This window comes from Sceloporus occidentalis, unplaced genomic scaffold (assembly GCF_023333645.1).
Source record: "Sceloporus occidentalis isolate IW3139 unplaced genomic scaffold, rSceOcc1.0.p SCAF_7, whole genome shotgun sequence".
Taxonomy (NCBI): Eukaryota; Metazoa; Chordata; class Lepidosauria; order Squamata; family Phrynosomatidae; genus Sceloporus; species Sceloporus occidentalis.
In genome coordinates, this window is record NW_028316987.1 from 64,248,433 (window position 1) to 64,261,805 (window position 13,373).

Consider the following 13,373-nt stretch of genomic DNA (forward strand, 5'->3'; position numbering starts at 1 on the left):
TGGCCGTATTCATTTTGCTGGACCACACATGTACACAGAAACAATTGTCCTGTCATTTTTTTGCAGTTTCACAGAAAAACATACCCTTCAACTGTCCTGATTTGACAGGGATGGTTCTGACCAATCCTTAGTTGTCCCATGTTTTCAGCTAGTTTGAAAATGCCGCTGTTTCTCTCTTCTCCTCCCACTTTTCCCCTTTGTCCTCAGTTTATTTCAAGTGCCATAAACTGAGCTGAAAGTATAAAAGTAGTTCGTATTCAGTTAATTGGGAAGGGGAGAGAAGAGAGTAGGAGTCAGGATCTTGCTCTTGTCTGTAGACTCGGTAAAAAGTGAATTGTTGTGGCTTCTCCTTGCGTATGTGTGTTTCCTCATTTTTAAAAATATGATATCTTAACCACACTGTGATGCTGGTTGGACAGTGCCACGCATGCCCCAGTCTTTTCCGTGAAATGTTGAAAAGAGGGAGAACGCCAAACAAAAATGCTGCATAATATGATACATTCAAATCTTTTCTCCACCCACATTTACATCAAAATGGCCTTCCATGATACTCACACTACATCGCATTTAAGGACAGGGCACCAGACAGAGTGAGGCAGTTGCTTCAGTGAACAAATTCTGGGAGTTAGCAGCAAGCTGTTGGAAGAGAGAGCTGTGTGCTTCTTGGCTTGTCCTGCACTCCCTAAGGTAGTCCACTTGTCTTCAGATGCAGTTGAGGAAACTGTCCCTTTGCCAGTGTTGGGGGGTGGCAATCAACTGTCAGTCAGCCTTTGTATACGGAATGGGAGGAACCGCAATCTTGTACATTACTTCAGGCAACAAAAATTATCTTGGGCCAGTCTGACATGAGAAGGTACTTTCTATGGATGTTAACTGAGCATCGATGAGTTGTCCTTGGTACTGCCCAAGAACAACAACAAGAATCCAATGATCTTGGCAACCTTACTTTGGGTAGTAATGTTGACTTTCACCACAGCTTGACTGAAATATAAAAAAGGAGAAATTATCATGTCTTTTTTCCCCTCATAGCATCTAAACCTGTGGATTGGAAACTGTGCACAGGCCCAACTCCTAGTACAACTCAGTTGTGCCATATTCCATGTCCCATAGAGTGTGAGGTATCAGCCTGGTCAGCTTGGGGGCCATGTACATTTGAAAGCTGTGATGACCAACAGGCCAAAAAAGGTATGTATATTTCCATTTTAAATGAAATTAGCTTTTGGCATTGCACCCTGAGCTAAGGAGGTTTAACATCTGAACTCTAGATTTATTTTGACATAAGGCTTTTATACAAGTAGAATTCAGTCTATTCTAAAAAGTGTTTGCATCTTTTCATGTAGTCATGATTGGCAAATACAGTTTCTTGAAGGAAAGCCTGTACAACTCTAAACACAATGGGTTTTATGTTGACTTTCACTAATATATATTCAGCATCCCATATCATTTCTCTTTGCATTCTGAATCTGTCTTCATAGACTATACCTCTTGTCACCATGCTGAAGATGAAATCAAAATCAGTGTTTCTGGTCTTCTTACTCTAAGGCAATGTGTTGCTAACCACACAATTTCAAAGAATGATGCACATGCACATGCACATTGCTGACATTGGTTCTTCTTCCTAGTGGCAGAGTACACAAGCTTTTGATTTAGATAAAAATGAAACATTCTAATTCTCAACTTTATAAAGAGAAAAACTGTGTGCATGTGCATGTGAGAGAGGGAGCAGGAGAGAAAGAGAGAAAATTATGTGTAAAATCAGTTGAAGTTTATAATGGAAAATGTTTGACCATCAGCTTGGTTTAATAATGCGGAATGTAACTGTGTGAAAAAAGAATGTTAAGAAACTGATGGAGTGTTATGAAGAGCAGTGGAAATAAGCCAGAAAACAAGGTGGATAGGTCAGTATTTTTGTGGGGAAAATTATTTTGCTGAGAAAGTCACCTTCACTCATGAAAAGAAACCCTCATAGACTTGGTTATGGCATTTTTTCCTCCATTCATCCAGAATGATTTGTGCACATACAGTGGCCTAACATTTAGCTTTCAGTGAAATATTTTGTTCTACAAAACATTTCTGTGTGCAGGGTAAACTATTCCTTACAGTGAATTACCGCTGGTCATAATAGTTTGCCATAGAAATTTACTGCAGGGTATAGGCTTAAGCTGTGGGGAAAACAAGGTCAAAGTGGCAAACTGCACATGCAGAACCATTGTGTGTAATACATGTGGTTTCCACATTTTTGTGTTCACTGGCTGCAACTGTTTCTTTTTCTCCTGGAAATTCTCCATAGTCCAGATGCCAAGTCTCACAGACCAGCACTAGATGATGGATAGCAGTGGCCTAATAAGCTGTGTATAGTTTGGGTCTAGACTATCTGAAATATTGTATTTACCTGCCCAAATTGGAAGATCCTCAGCACTGGGCTTTTTTTCAGTCCCATCACAATCCCAAGAACACTTGGTGAGGATACATGAGAAGGCTTCCTTGATGGCTGCTCCCAGGCTATGAAAATTCCCTCTGATGGAAGGCTAGAATTGCCCCCTTTCTGTCTTCTACTAGAAATCAAAGACCACTTTCTTTAAATAAGCTTTTTGCGGCTAGCTGGTTTCTGCAAAAGGGTTTTTTTTAATGCAGGGTGGATGGGAGTGGTTCTTTTATCCATGTTGTTCTTTTATCCATGTTGTTATGTTTTAAAAGCTTCCAATTTTTTTAGAATAGAATAGTTTATTTAATTTTTAAAAACACTTAGTTTTCTATTATGACTGGTTTTAGCTGAATTTGTTTTCAACTATATTGTGACTGAAATTGGGGTCTATATTGGGATATAAATAAAATATAAAAGGGGAAATTCTTAATGGGGTAGAGTTAAGTAAAGTGAAGATGATGCAGGTTTTATGATTCTCTGTATATTCTTTTTTTCTGTGAAGATCGGATCCCCTGGGGGTTTGCTTCATGTGCATGAGTTAGATCTGTCTACTGTTATGGTCCCGGACCACACCAATAGTCAGTTGCTAATGGTCTTTTGCCACCAGGCTGGCCTGTCTCTTGCTGTGTTTCCTTATGCCCAAGTGAAAAACGGGACGGGACTCCTGAGTCTTTAATGTTTGTGCAGAAGAGGAAATTTCAACATGTGGAGAATGTGGGAAAAGCAATACTTGCTAAAATGCCCTCTTCTATACACCTATTAAAGGTACAGGAGCACTGCCCTATTTTTCACATCACATCGCTAACCCTGCCCCCCCTTCTGGACTCCATGCTGTCATGCGTGCTTCATTCTCCACAAATACATCCAACACTGTCACAGCGTCTTATTTCTTCCTTTGGAGCTCACTTCCAGTGATATCCATTTTGTTCGCTTTTCTGCAGAAAGCAGATGACAATAGACTGAAGGAGCTGGATTAAGATGGGAATATGAGAGCACCAGCAGTGGGGGGCCCATTACATTATTGGCATACCTGCTGTTCATCCTGTTAACATGCACCTGGCATGGCTGAAAGGATGATAGCTGTCTCCATCAAAGATGGATAGCAATAGAAAAGTCATAATCTCAATTTATTTTTATCTGTTGCTTAGACAACTGCGGTGGGGAAAAAAAGCTTTTTGGACATAACTATTTCTGCACCCACAGACAAGATCATGCTGCCCAGGCTTCTTGTTTTGGGTCCACTGTGAATATCACTATAGTTCTTTAAAGCTAAATTTCATCTCACATTAGTTTATATAGCAGCAGAGAGACAAGAGCTTGGAATAAATGCAGGGACAGCCATTGTTGTGAACCTTCAAGTCATTTCTGACTTACTGTGACCCTAAGATGAACCTATCACTTATTCAGGGTTTCTTGGCAGTGAGAGAGTGTGAGAGGGTTTCCATGGCCAAATGAGAAACTGAACCCTGATCTCCAGAGTTGTAGTCCAATATTCAGGCCACTACACTATGCTGGAGTAGCCATGCTGACAGTTAAATGACAGCCAAGTATGAAATGTACACTGTTGATAACTTTATTAAACCAACTAGGAGGAGGATAACTGTCAAAGTTCACTGCCTTCTTCATCATGCAAAGATGGAAGAGAATTCAGGCAGGGGAAGAAAGTGATGTTAGTACCATATTGTTTGTTTGGATGTTTCAGAGAGAGAATAAAGAAAAAAAAGTTATGACCCTGCCCTCGCCCACCCATCCCCAATTCCCGAAGTTTGAATAAGCTTGTGGATGGGGATGTGTCTCCATCTTCCTCAGTAGAGAATCTCAAATATCGAGACACTCTTTTTTCATTAAGGACGTGAATATTAGCAAGTACTTTTTCAGATTAGTATCCTTGACACCCCTAAAATTTATAACAGACAATGATGTGTGTGATGCCCTCCCAGGAGACATAGAACTGCAGCCTCAATAATCTTTGAAATATTCTCCTCAGCCTCTACTTCCATTATGCATGCATTATCTCTCCATAATACATATATAAACTTCCAAACTTTAAAAGGCCCATGCTCTTAATAATCGGGCTTTCTACTCTTTCTCTTCTCTCTCCTCCCCTTCTCTCTATTTTCTGCTTCTGTTTGCTTCCTGTTTCAGAGTTGCTTCTTGTTTATTGCCTCTTAGGTTCAATTGTTATTTTTTACTGGCCCACTTTTTCTCTCAGAGCTGTACTCACAAAATGCTAAATATATTATTGAAATGAGAGCTGAGCTTTTCCAAACTGAGTGCAGAAGAGTGCTGTAAAAGCTTGCCCGTAAAATTGTGCTTTTACAGCAAAGTTCTATGGATTACTGTGTCATCAGAAAGTTATTCAAGTATCCCTTCTCTTTGGAGGTGTAGAAGCAAAGTTTGGAAGTCAAAGGTGCCTTGTGACAATAGTTTTTTAAATGATAGCAACAGGTGTTAAATCACTGTTATAGTGTTGTGTCTCTTCAAGTTGTTTCTGACTTATGGTGACCCTAAAGTGAATCTATCACAGGATTTTCTAGGACTGAGAGTATGTAACAGCGGATTTCCATGGGTGACCAGAGAATCAAACTCTGATCCCCAGAATCATAGCCCAACACTCAAACTATTTTACTATGCTGACTCTCACCACACTGTAATAGCAATATGTTAATAAAACAACCGTTTAAAAAAAACAACTAAACCTTTTGCTTGTCCTTTCTTTAAATTGTTGTGCTCTCTTTATACACAAAAGTAGTATCCAAAATTCATAGCCATGTTAGTCTAGAAAATCAGTATGCTAAGGGATCTTATAGCATCTTCAGGACTAACACAAAGATTGATCTAACAAAAAGTAGATTATTGAATTCTGGCAAATATCAGCTAGGTTCATGACTTCCACTATGAGAAATTTTTCCATTTCTGTTATGTTTTATGGTTGGTTTAAGATGTTAATATACTTTTGAAAGGCTACAAGCATAAAAGTAGCCTACAAATACTACAACCAACCAACCATTCCGGATATTGCAATGCCCTCTCTAAGCTAACTTTGTACTTCTTTTGTACTGTCTAGCTCTTCATTTCAAAATTCATCTGTTTTGCTGCATAATAATGGATTGCTATAATTAACAATATTAAAAGTGCAGGAAAGAAAACAATATTTCTGCACTGTGAGATAGCCTTTTATAAAAAAAAGTTGAAAAGATTAAAATACCAAAAGCACCTAATGTATGGTGCATGAATGAATTGCTATTGTTATAAGTGTTTGTGGAAAGAGTGTATTTGTAGTATAAATGTTTTTTAATTTGCTTTGAAGATCACATCAGTAATCATTATTGCCAAAAAAAGCATTCATATGCTTACTCTGCCAGCTTCCTTCACTGCACTGTCCTCTAATGAATTCAGATTGACCAATTCCTGAACTCTCCACTTGCTTCTAACAGTGTGACTTTGTAGTGCAGTAGCACCAATAAGAAATGTGAGTTAAATGAAGCAGTGAGACATGTTTGATCAAGAGATTACATACTTAAGAGTTTTCAAGTGCCATTACCTTATTAACCATCAACACAAGACCCACCACTGCCAAATAAATGTCATTGCATCTTAAAATATTTTCTGTTTGGAAACTGGGATTGAGCTTTCACTAACAAATTTTTAATGTTATGTCTCAGTGGAAACCTCAGGGTTTATCTTCAAATCATGTGAAGAGATCTGTTTTCTCCAGGTGATAATAATAATAATAATAATAATAATAGGATTTATTTATATGCCGCCCAATCACTGGGAATCCGGGCGGCTTACAACAGAGTGGATAATAGATGGTTCCCTGCCCTCAGGCTTACAATCTAAAAAGACACGACACAAAAGGAGAAGGGGATGGGGATGGGGAGGGGATCGGGTCCAGCATTCTTCTTTCCCTCTGAGGCCTGGACCAAGGCAGATGGACTGGAGATTTATTTCATTTGGCTAGGCTTTAAGGATAGGCAGATGTGCCCGTTTTGATTTCTTCCAATTCCAATTTAAAGTCTAGTGTCTCCTCCTTCCCAGTTATGGAGAAAATTGATAGCTTTTTCTAAAGAAAAAACCCTAAAATGAATGGGACAAAATCCTCATCCATCCACATTGCTTGAATTTAGTGCATGCAATTATTCTCAGCATGAAGATGACTGTGTTCAGTATTCTGTCACAAAAAAAGTCATGATGTTGTAGACTTTGGGGATGATTAGAAAAATTAAGTTGAGAAATATGGTGTATAGTAAATGTGAAAAGGTAGGTGATCATTTGGGAGGAAGTCACTACATGGAACATTGGAAATGACTGGTGAGTGGCTGAAATGTTGAAGGGGTGTCAAATAGTCTAGAGAGAATGATAGAGAGGAATCAGTTGGAAATATGAGAGGATTTAGATGGGTTAAATAAGTAATCTTAAAGGGTATGTTGAACTTATGATTAATAAACTAATTTTTGTGTTATCCCTTTGTGCCTCTGAAAATGGTGTAATAGTATGGTATGAATGAGTTCAGATGCATGGTGTCTATGGTGACAGAAGTGGTGATGTCAGTGGTGGGACTATACAAATAAAGTCTTGAACAGGAACCATGAAGTCATCTAGGGGGTCCCCACATTTGGTGCCATATAGCAGTGGGACAGACAGAGGGCTTCAGATTTGGTGGCAGTGACTGGTGGACAGCCTTCACAGTAGCAACCCTATTTCAGCACCACAAACATGGTTCAAATAACAAAGCTTCAGATAAAGACTTTTAAGAACTAAGCACTCCAAGCTCTGCCTAGATGGGTGAATCTATCAAGTTTCACTTTCTGCCAGCATATGGAGCTTGTCTACTCTAATTAAGACTGACAATAGGATTCATGTTTTTCTCCCATCTTCAGGTTACACAAAATGAAAAAAATCAACATGAATTGGACACAGAGATCAATATGCTCAAATGCACATTTGAACAATATTTCAGAAAGCCAATAGTTCCTTATCCAGAGTTGAAATCCAATACTTTGGTGTATTATTTTCTTTCAAAGATATTCATTTCATAAATTTTATGTTACCAATACAAAGAACAACTTATGACAGTGGTGTACAGGAAATACTTGGCAACATTCATAAGGTTTAAAATGTAAATAAAAATCACTGTGCTTCTTCTATTTCATACCTAAGGTTTTAAACTGAGAAAACGCCGCATCACCAATGAGCCTACAGGAGGCACTGGCAACTGCCCTCATTTACTTGAAGCCATTCCATGTGAAGAGCCTTCTTGCTATGACTGGAGGGTAGATAGACTGGAAGAATGCATTCCAGACAATGAAAAGGAGTGTGGGCCTGGTACTCAGATTCCTCAGGTGGTCTGTATCAACAGTGACGGTAAGTTGATTTTGCTATTTTATTTTTCTTTTCTTTAAAAAACACACTAGTTACATGTTTTGGTCTAAATCCAATTTCTGGTCCCAATTAGAGTATATCTATTGAACCTTTAAATAAGTGTTGACTGTAGCATTCATTGGTTGATTCAATGAGTCTACTCTAGTTAGGACTTGCCTTTGTCTGATTTATGAGCATGTAGCTAAACATAGATAAGATCCTCATGTACAAAGATATATCGCTAAAAACCGAAGTCAGGCTCATCCATATTTTAGTATTTTTTAAAATTTTTATGTATGGTTTTGAAAGCTGGACAATGAAGAAAGCTAACAGAAAGAAAATCAAGTCATTGGAAACGTGTTGCTGGAGAAGAGTTCTATGAATACCATGGACTACCAAAAATGACCTATAAATGGATCCTAGAAAAAAAATACTTTTACTGTTATACAATGTGTCTACATATGCAATACGTTTCTTTTCATTCTACAATCTCTCCAATGTTGGATTGATAATTTTCTTATAACAGAGATGTAGTTTGGTAGATATAAAGTATAATGTGGTGCAGGGTTTTGTTTTGTTTTTTGTGTAGAAGTAGCCTTTATTGGCTGTAGTTTCTGATAGTCATATTTTTAAAACAATTTGATCTCCTTAGCAAAATGTTTAAAAGGTCCCAGACCAATGAGTTCTTATCATGTGTTCTTTGGGCAGAGTGTACTATACGTTTGTTTTATTTTTACTCAGTCCTCTTTTCTCCATCCAAATAGATTAATACTGTGTTTTATGCACATTCCAGTGTTTAAGATACAATTAGTATGGAACAGAAATGGAAAGAAAGTATTAGCAAAACCGTCAATGAAAGCAACTGGCTGCACAGGCAGAACCTAAGACCATAGCCATTTTGTTGTTCTGTCCTCTCAATACTAGTTATGACTGTAGTTAGGGGAAAATATTTATAATGCCCGATCTGGTTATTAATGTTAATATGGCACTAGTAAAATGCTTGAAGTTCATTTCAATCTGTGGTTAAGCATTTTTTTGTAACTTGTACCAAAGATTATATGTTTATGTTAATGGCATGTTAGTATGTGTGGGGGCATAGTAGTTGGCAGAAAATTCTTTAAAAGGTGTTGTGAACTTCTATATGCATTTACTATTGGATTTGTCATTGTAATATATTTTTGATTCATCTGAGACCAATTTTCACTGTTTGAAGTGTCAATCAAACACTTTCTAGTTTATGCAGTCTGTTCAGTATCTTGTATTTAGTGGAAACAGTGTTAAAATAGACACAGAAAAATAAAGTAGTAGCTATTCAGTAGTTTGATTCAAATCATCAGTAGAATTTTAAAAGGTAAAGAAGTTTTCCACTGAGTTCATATCAGAGATTGGAAAAGATTTTTGTTTTGTTTTTTGGATTACAGTTCCAGTCACCTTGGGGAGGATCCTGGGAGATGTAATAAAAAAGTAACTCTTCAGAACTTTGGTTCAGCTGAAAATTTATTGTGATGTATGGTTCTTTGGGTAGCGTGAGTGGGTAGGTCAGATGCTGCTGTTATGAAGGTAGGGGGGAGTAGAACCTAGGACTTCTCATTTGGACAGAAGCCTCATTTTACTTTCAATCTGTATTTATACCTTAATTCACATAAGCAATATGTAAAGATAGAAATACATACTGAAAGTAATATGAGACTTCTGCCCAAATCGGAAGTCCTAGGTTCTACTTCCCCCTGTCTTCATAACAGCATCACTTGTGGGTTCATTGTAACATGCAATATAATCCTGATATTCACTGTAAAGTTGGTTTGACAGACCATGCTGTATAACTGAAACATCAGAAAAGACAACACAGGCAGGTCTCAATTTACATTTGGGTTGCATTCTTGGACTTGTGATGTAAATTGAGACTGATCTAAATGGGGGAAGCCAGTTCCGAAGGGAATCATTGGAGACCAGGGGGATGCATTCTAATGGAGTTGAAGTAGCCCAATGTTAACATGTTTACTTAACTTGCCACCAATTTTAAAGTGATTTAAAACATAAAACAACAGAGTTCACTTTTTCTAGGCTACTGAAATGTGCAGGTGGTCTCCAGAGGGACTAGAAGAGGCAGCAACTGCTGATCCCAAGGGGGCTTAGCTCAAGTAAGGTGGCTGGCCATTAGATGAGGGTTCTTTTTCAGAAGAGCACAAAGACAGAGCACAAGTAGTATAAATTGTCTTCTACTGTGCATTTTCCAGCAGGCATCCGAGGTGGAGAAAACAATCAGGAGAACAGGGGGGGGGGGGGCACATCTCCTGTACAGTAACAAGATATACTAAACAAAGTAGTGGGGATTGTCCTTCCATAAAACACCCCACTGGTTTGTCTTTTCCCATCCAATAGTCAATGCTAATCAGGCTTTAAGATGTCACAAGGTTCTTTATCATTTTTGTGGCAGTGCTTTTACCCTTTTGGCATTGTTACCCACTAGCACTCTTTGCATCATGGCCCTCCAGCAACAGCAAACCTCTCAAGATTCCAGTTTCTTCATCCCTCTTACATGCCCCCTTCTACTCAGGCAAAGGAAAGTGCTTCCTTCCAGCAGTGCCAAGGCTGCAGTTGCTTTCTCTCCTCTCTATTCCCTCAACCTAAGCAGATAAAAGAAGCCCAGTCCAGCCAGCATTTCTTAAGCCAAAAACACCAGCTCATGTCAGCCTCTTCACTCTTTTACCTCTTAGTCATTGCTCAACTGCACAGGTGCGCTGGGTGAGCTACACATTGTGGGCGAGACTTTATTTCTGGAAAAACATTATACATTTGGAATCTTGTAAATAGGTAAATGTAAAGTGAGATTCTCTGCACTATTATTTAATTGTTCTGTAAGGAAAACATAGATGATCTTGTTTTCTCTCCACTAATTTTGAAAGCCCAGATTACCAAAACAATGACTGCTATAAAGTCCATATTCAAGGACTAAATGTCTTGTTGCATGCTTCAGAGTTCTACAGATACTTCTTTGCATATTAATTACAGTAATGAACTTTCAGTGATTAGCTGTAAAGTACAGTTCTTTTTCAATTTCCAGTTGCATGTTGAAAAATATTTTAAACTATTTTAAAATATGTCCAGAAGAAGAATTTACATTGAAGGAACATTACCATTAGTCCTGTGAAAACAATAAAAACGATAAGCGCTGTAATTTTATAAAAGCAGCAATGGTGTGTGTGTGTAGGAACTCATTCACTACTGTTGTGTCCCTTCAAGGCATTTCTCCAAATTGAAGCTTAGGGCACTATTTATGCCAGGGCCAGCTGTGATAATTACACATAAAAAAGAAACACTAAGGTGGCAGTTGGCTCATTGCCAAAAATAAAGAACTTCATCCCCATAACATTTGGATATTTTTAATTATCTTTGCCATCAAAGGCTTTGCTATACTCTATAAAGCACAAATTGTTTTTCTTCTAAAATTCTTCAGTTCTCTCCATTATTCAACATATGTTTGCAATATGCTCTATAGTCCTTCTTCCTTTTCTTGACTCTTTTTTCTTGACTCTTGCTTGGACATCTGGCGTTTCTCAGACCGTATAGGTTAAAAATCTTTATTGTAAAATTTTGACAATCACTCTACCTGATGGAAGGTTTATGCAATAGTCCAATGTTTACTACAATCCCTTGTGTCCCCTTTCTTGGGAATTGGAATATAAATTTGGCACTGGCTGTTGTTTTGTTTCCACATTTGTTGGCCGGTTTTAGAATTTGAATGGACCCCATTTCTGCAGTTTGAAATATTAGCCTGAAATATTTACTGTAATTTAAATAGAAATGCAGTATATCTCATAACGTCTGCATTGGTCCCTGACCTTCTTTCTTTTAATTCTTTATCTTTAAACTAGATTTCAACTGAACTAACCTTTACATAGAGCAAGGGTGGGAATCATGTGGTCCACCAGATGTCGTTGAACTACAGGTTTCACCAACCCTAGCCAGCACAGGCAATAGGGCGGAATACTGGAAGTTGTAGTACATCATGACAGAATCCCCATTCCCTGACATAGAGGATACCTTTAAATAGAGGACTTCCTTCTGACAGCTCTTCAAATAGAAAACTCTGTCCTGTGAGTCACATGGCCTACCCAAAAGAGACAATAACTTTGGAGTGTGCGTGATTTAATTTCAAAACGTTACTTTCAACGAACAGGAGAAGTGAATGAGGAGAGAGAGAAAAATGGCAAAGATTTGAGTAAAATCCATGGGATATATTCATTTTGAACAGTTATTTTTACACAATCATCAGCCATGTACACAAACAGAGGAAGCATTTCTGATGGTCATACTGCTGTGTGCTCCATAGTGCCTGCAAAATAAAAATGACAGTACAAGTAACACTGCAGAGCTAGGAGTCTTGGAAATAGCTCAGACAGACTGAAGCACGAGGTCACCTGGTATGCGTTTAGCCGTTATACCAAATGTTGTTTTGTAATTAAATTGGGCAGAGGGAATTGGAGTTGATTACTTGTGCACATGGAGCTGTATCTAGTCTTGCACTATGGCTCCAGATTTTACTTTATAATTGAGTTGAAGCTCAATTGGGGAAACACGGAATTAGAACATAAGCTTTATTTTCATGTAGCTAGCAAAGTGAATCAGATGTCCTTTTCCTAACAGTCCTTATTCCCCAAGGTGAGTTTTGCTATGCAAGAATTCAGAGCAAATCCATTCCTTCTTTTATAACAGAGGGAATTTAATCTAAAAGGTATTACTTTCTTATTTTTTATGTGAAAAAAAATGTAATTTAAAGGGGTAAGATTTGCTGGACTGGGAAATGCAATATACATTTTGGAGTCTCCAGCTCGAAACCTATACATGATTTTGCTTTAGAAGCTAAAGACTGCAATTGCTTTCAGTTCCAAGTTAAATGGTTGTCCAGTATTAAGTATCTCACAAAATTCCACCTGTCTTTTCAAACACCAGCTAACATGGCCTAATATGAGTTGGATGTATTTTTCGAAATGTCTTCCAAAATATCTTAGTGAATAAAAGTTAACTTAGGTAAGACTCACAAGAAAAACTTTCCTTGGTTAGCTCTGCTGGCATCCCTGGTGGCGCAGTGGTTAAATGCCTGTACTGCAGCCATTCACTCAAAACCACAAGGTTGCGAGTTCAAGACCAGCAAAAGGGCCCAAGCTTGACTCAGGCTTGCATCCTTCTGAGGTCGCTAAAATGAGTACCCAGACTGTTGGGGGCAAATTAGCTTACTTGCTAATTAGCTTACTTGCTGTTCACCGCTATGATCTTTGGAATAGCGGTATATAAATAAAACAAATTATTATTATTATTATCCTGCTGCAGCTGGGGTGGAACTGTGAATGCTAAGGCTTTAAAAGCCTTACATTTCCAAACAAAGAGTTGCTAAAATAGTGTGTGTTCTCCATCTCCCAGACTTTCATTACCTAGCTATCTTGCTCTCAGTAAGCCCTTGTGTGCTTGAATCTTTGGACTGTAGTTAGAATCTGCTTTTTGTATTCTTAACTTTTGTGCCTTTGCCCCTCAAACAGAACAGGCCTTTTAATTCAACTCGATCGGAGACCAGAGATTGATCTCA

At 38.1% G+C, this 13,373-nt stretch overlaps 1 protein-coding gene across 3 annotated transcripts in view; it reads left to right on the forward strand.

The window, feature by feature from the left end:
* LOC149309854 (thrombospondin type-1 domain-containing protein 7A-like) overlaps positions 1 to 13,373 on the forward strand; it is a 358,854-nt gene that overhangs the window by 222,062 nt on the left and 123,419 nt on the right. For all 3 annotated transcript variants that reach the window (XM_089533152.1, XM_089533150.1, XM_089533151.1), the window contains 2 exons: positions 1,030 to 1,185; positions 7,589 to 7,792. In XM_089533152.1, the coding sequence (XP_089389278.1) occupies positions 1,030 to 1,185; positions 7,589 to 7,792 (360 nt within the window). The remainder of the gene's footprint in view (positions 1 to 1,029; positions 1,186 to 7,588; positions 7,793 to 13,373) is intronic.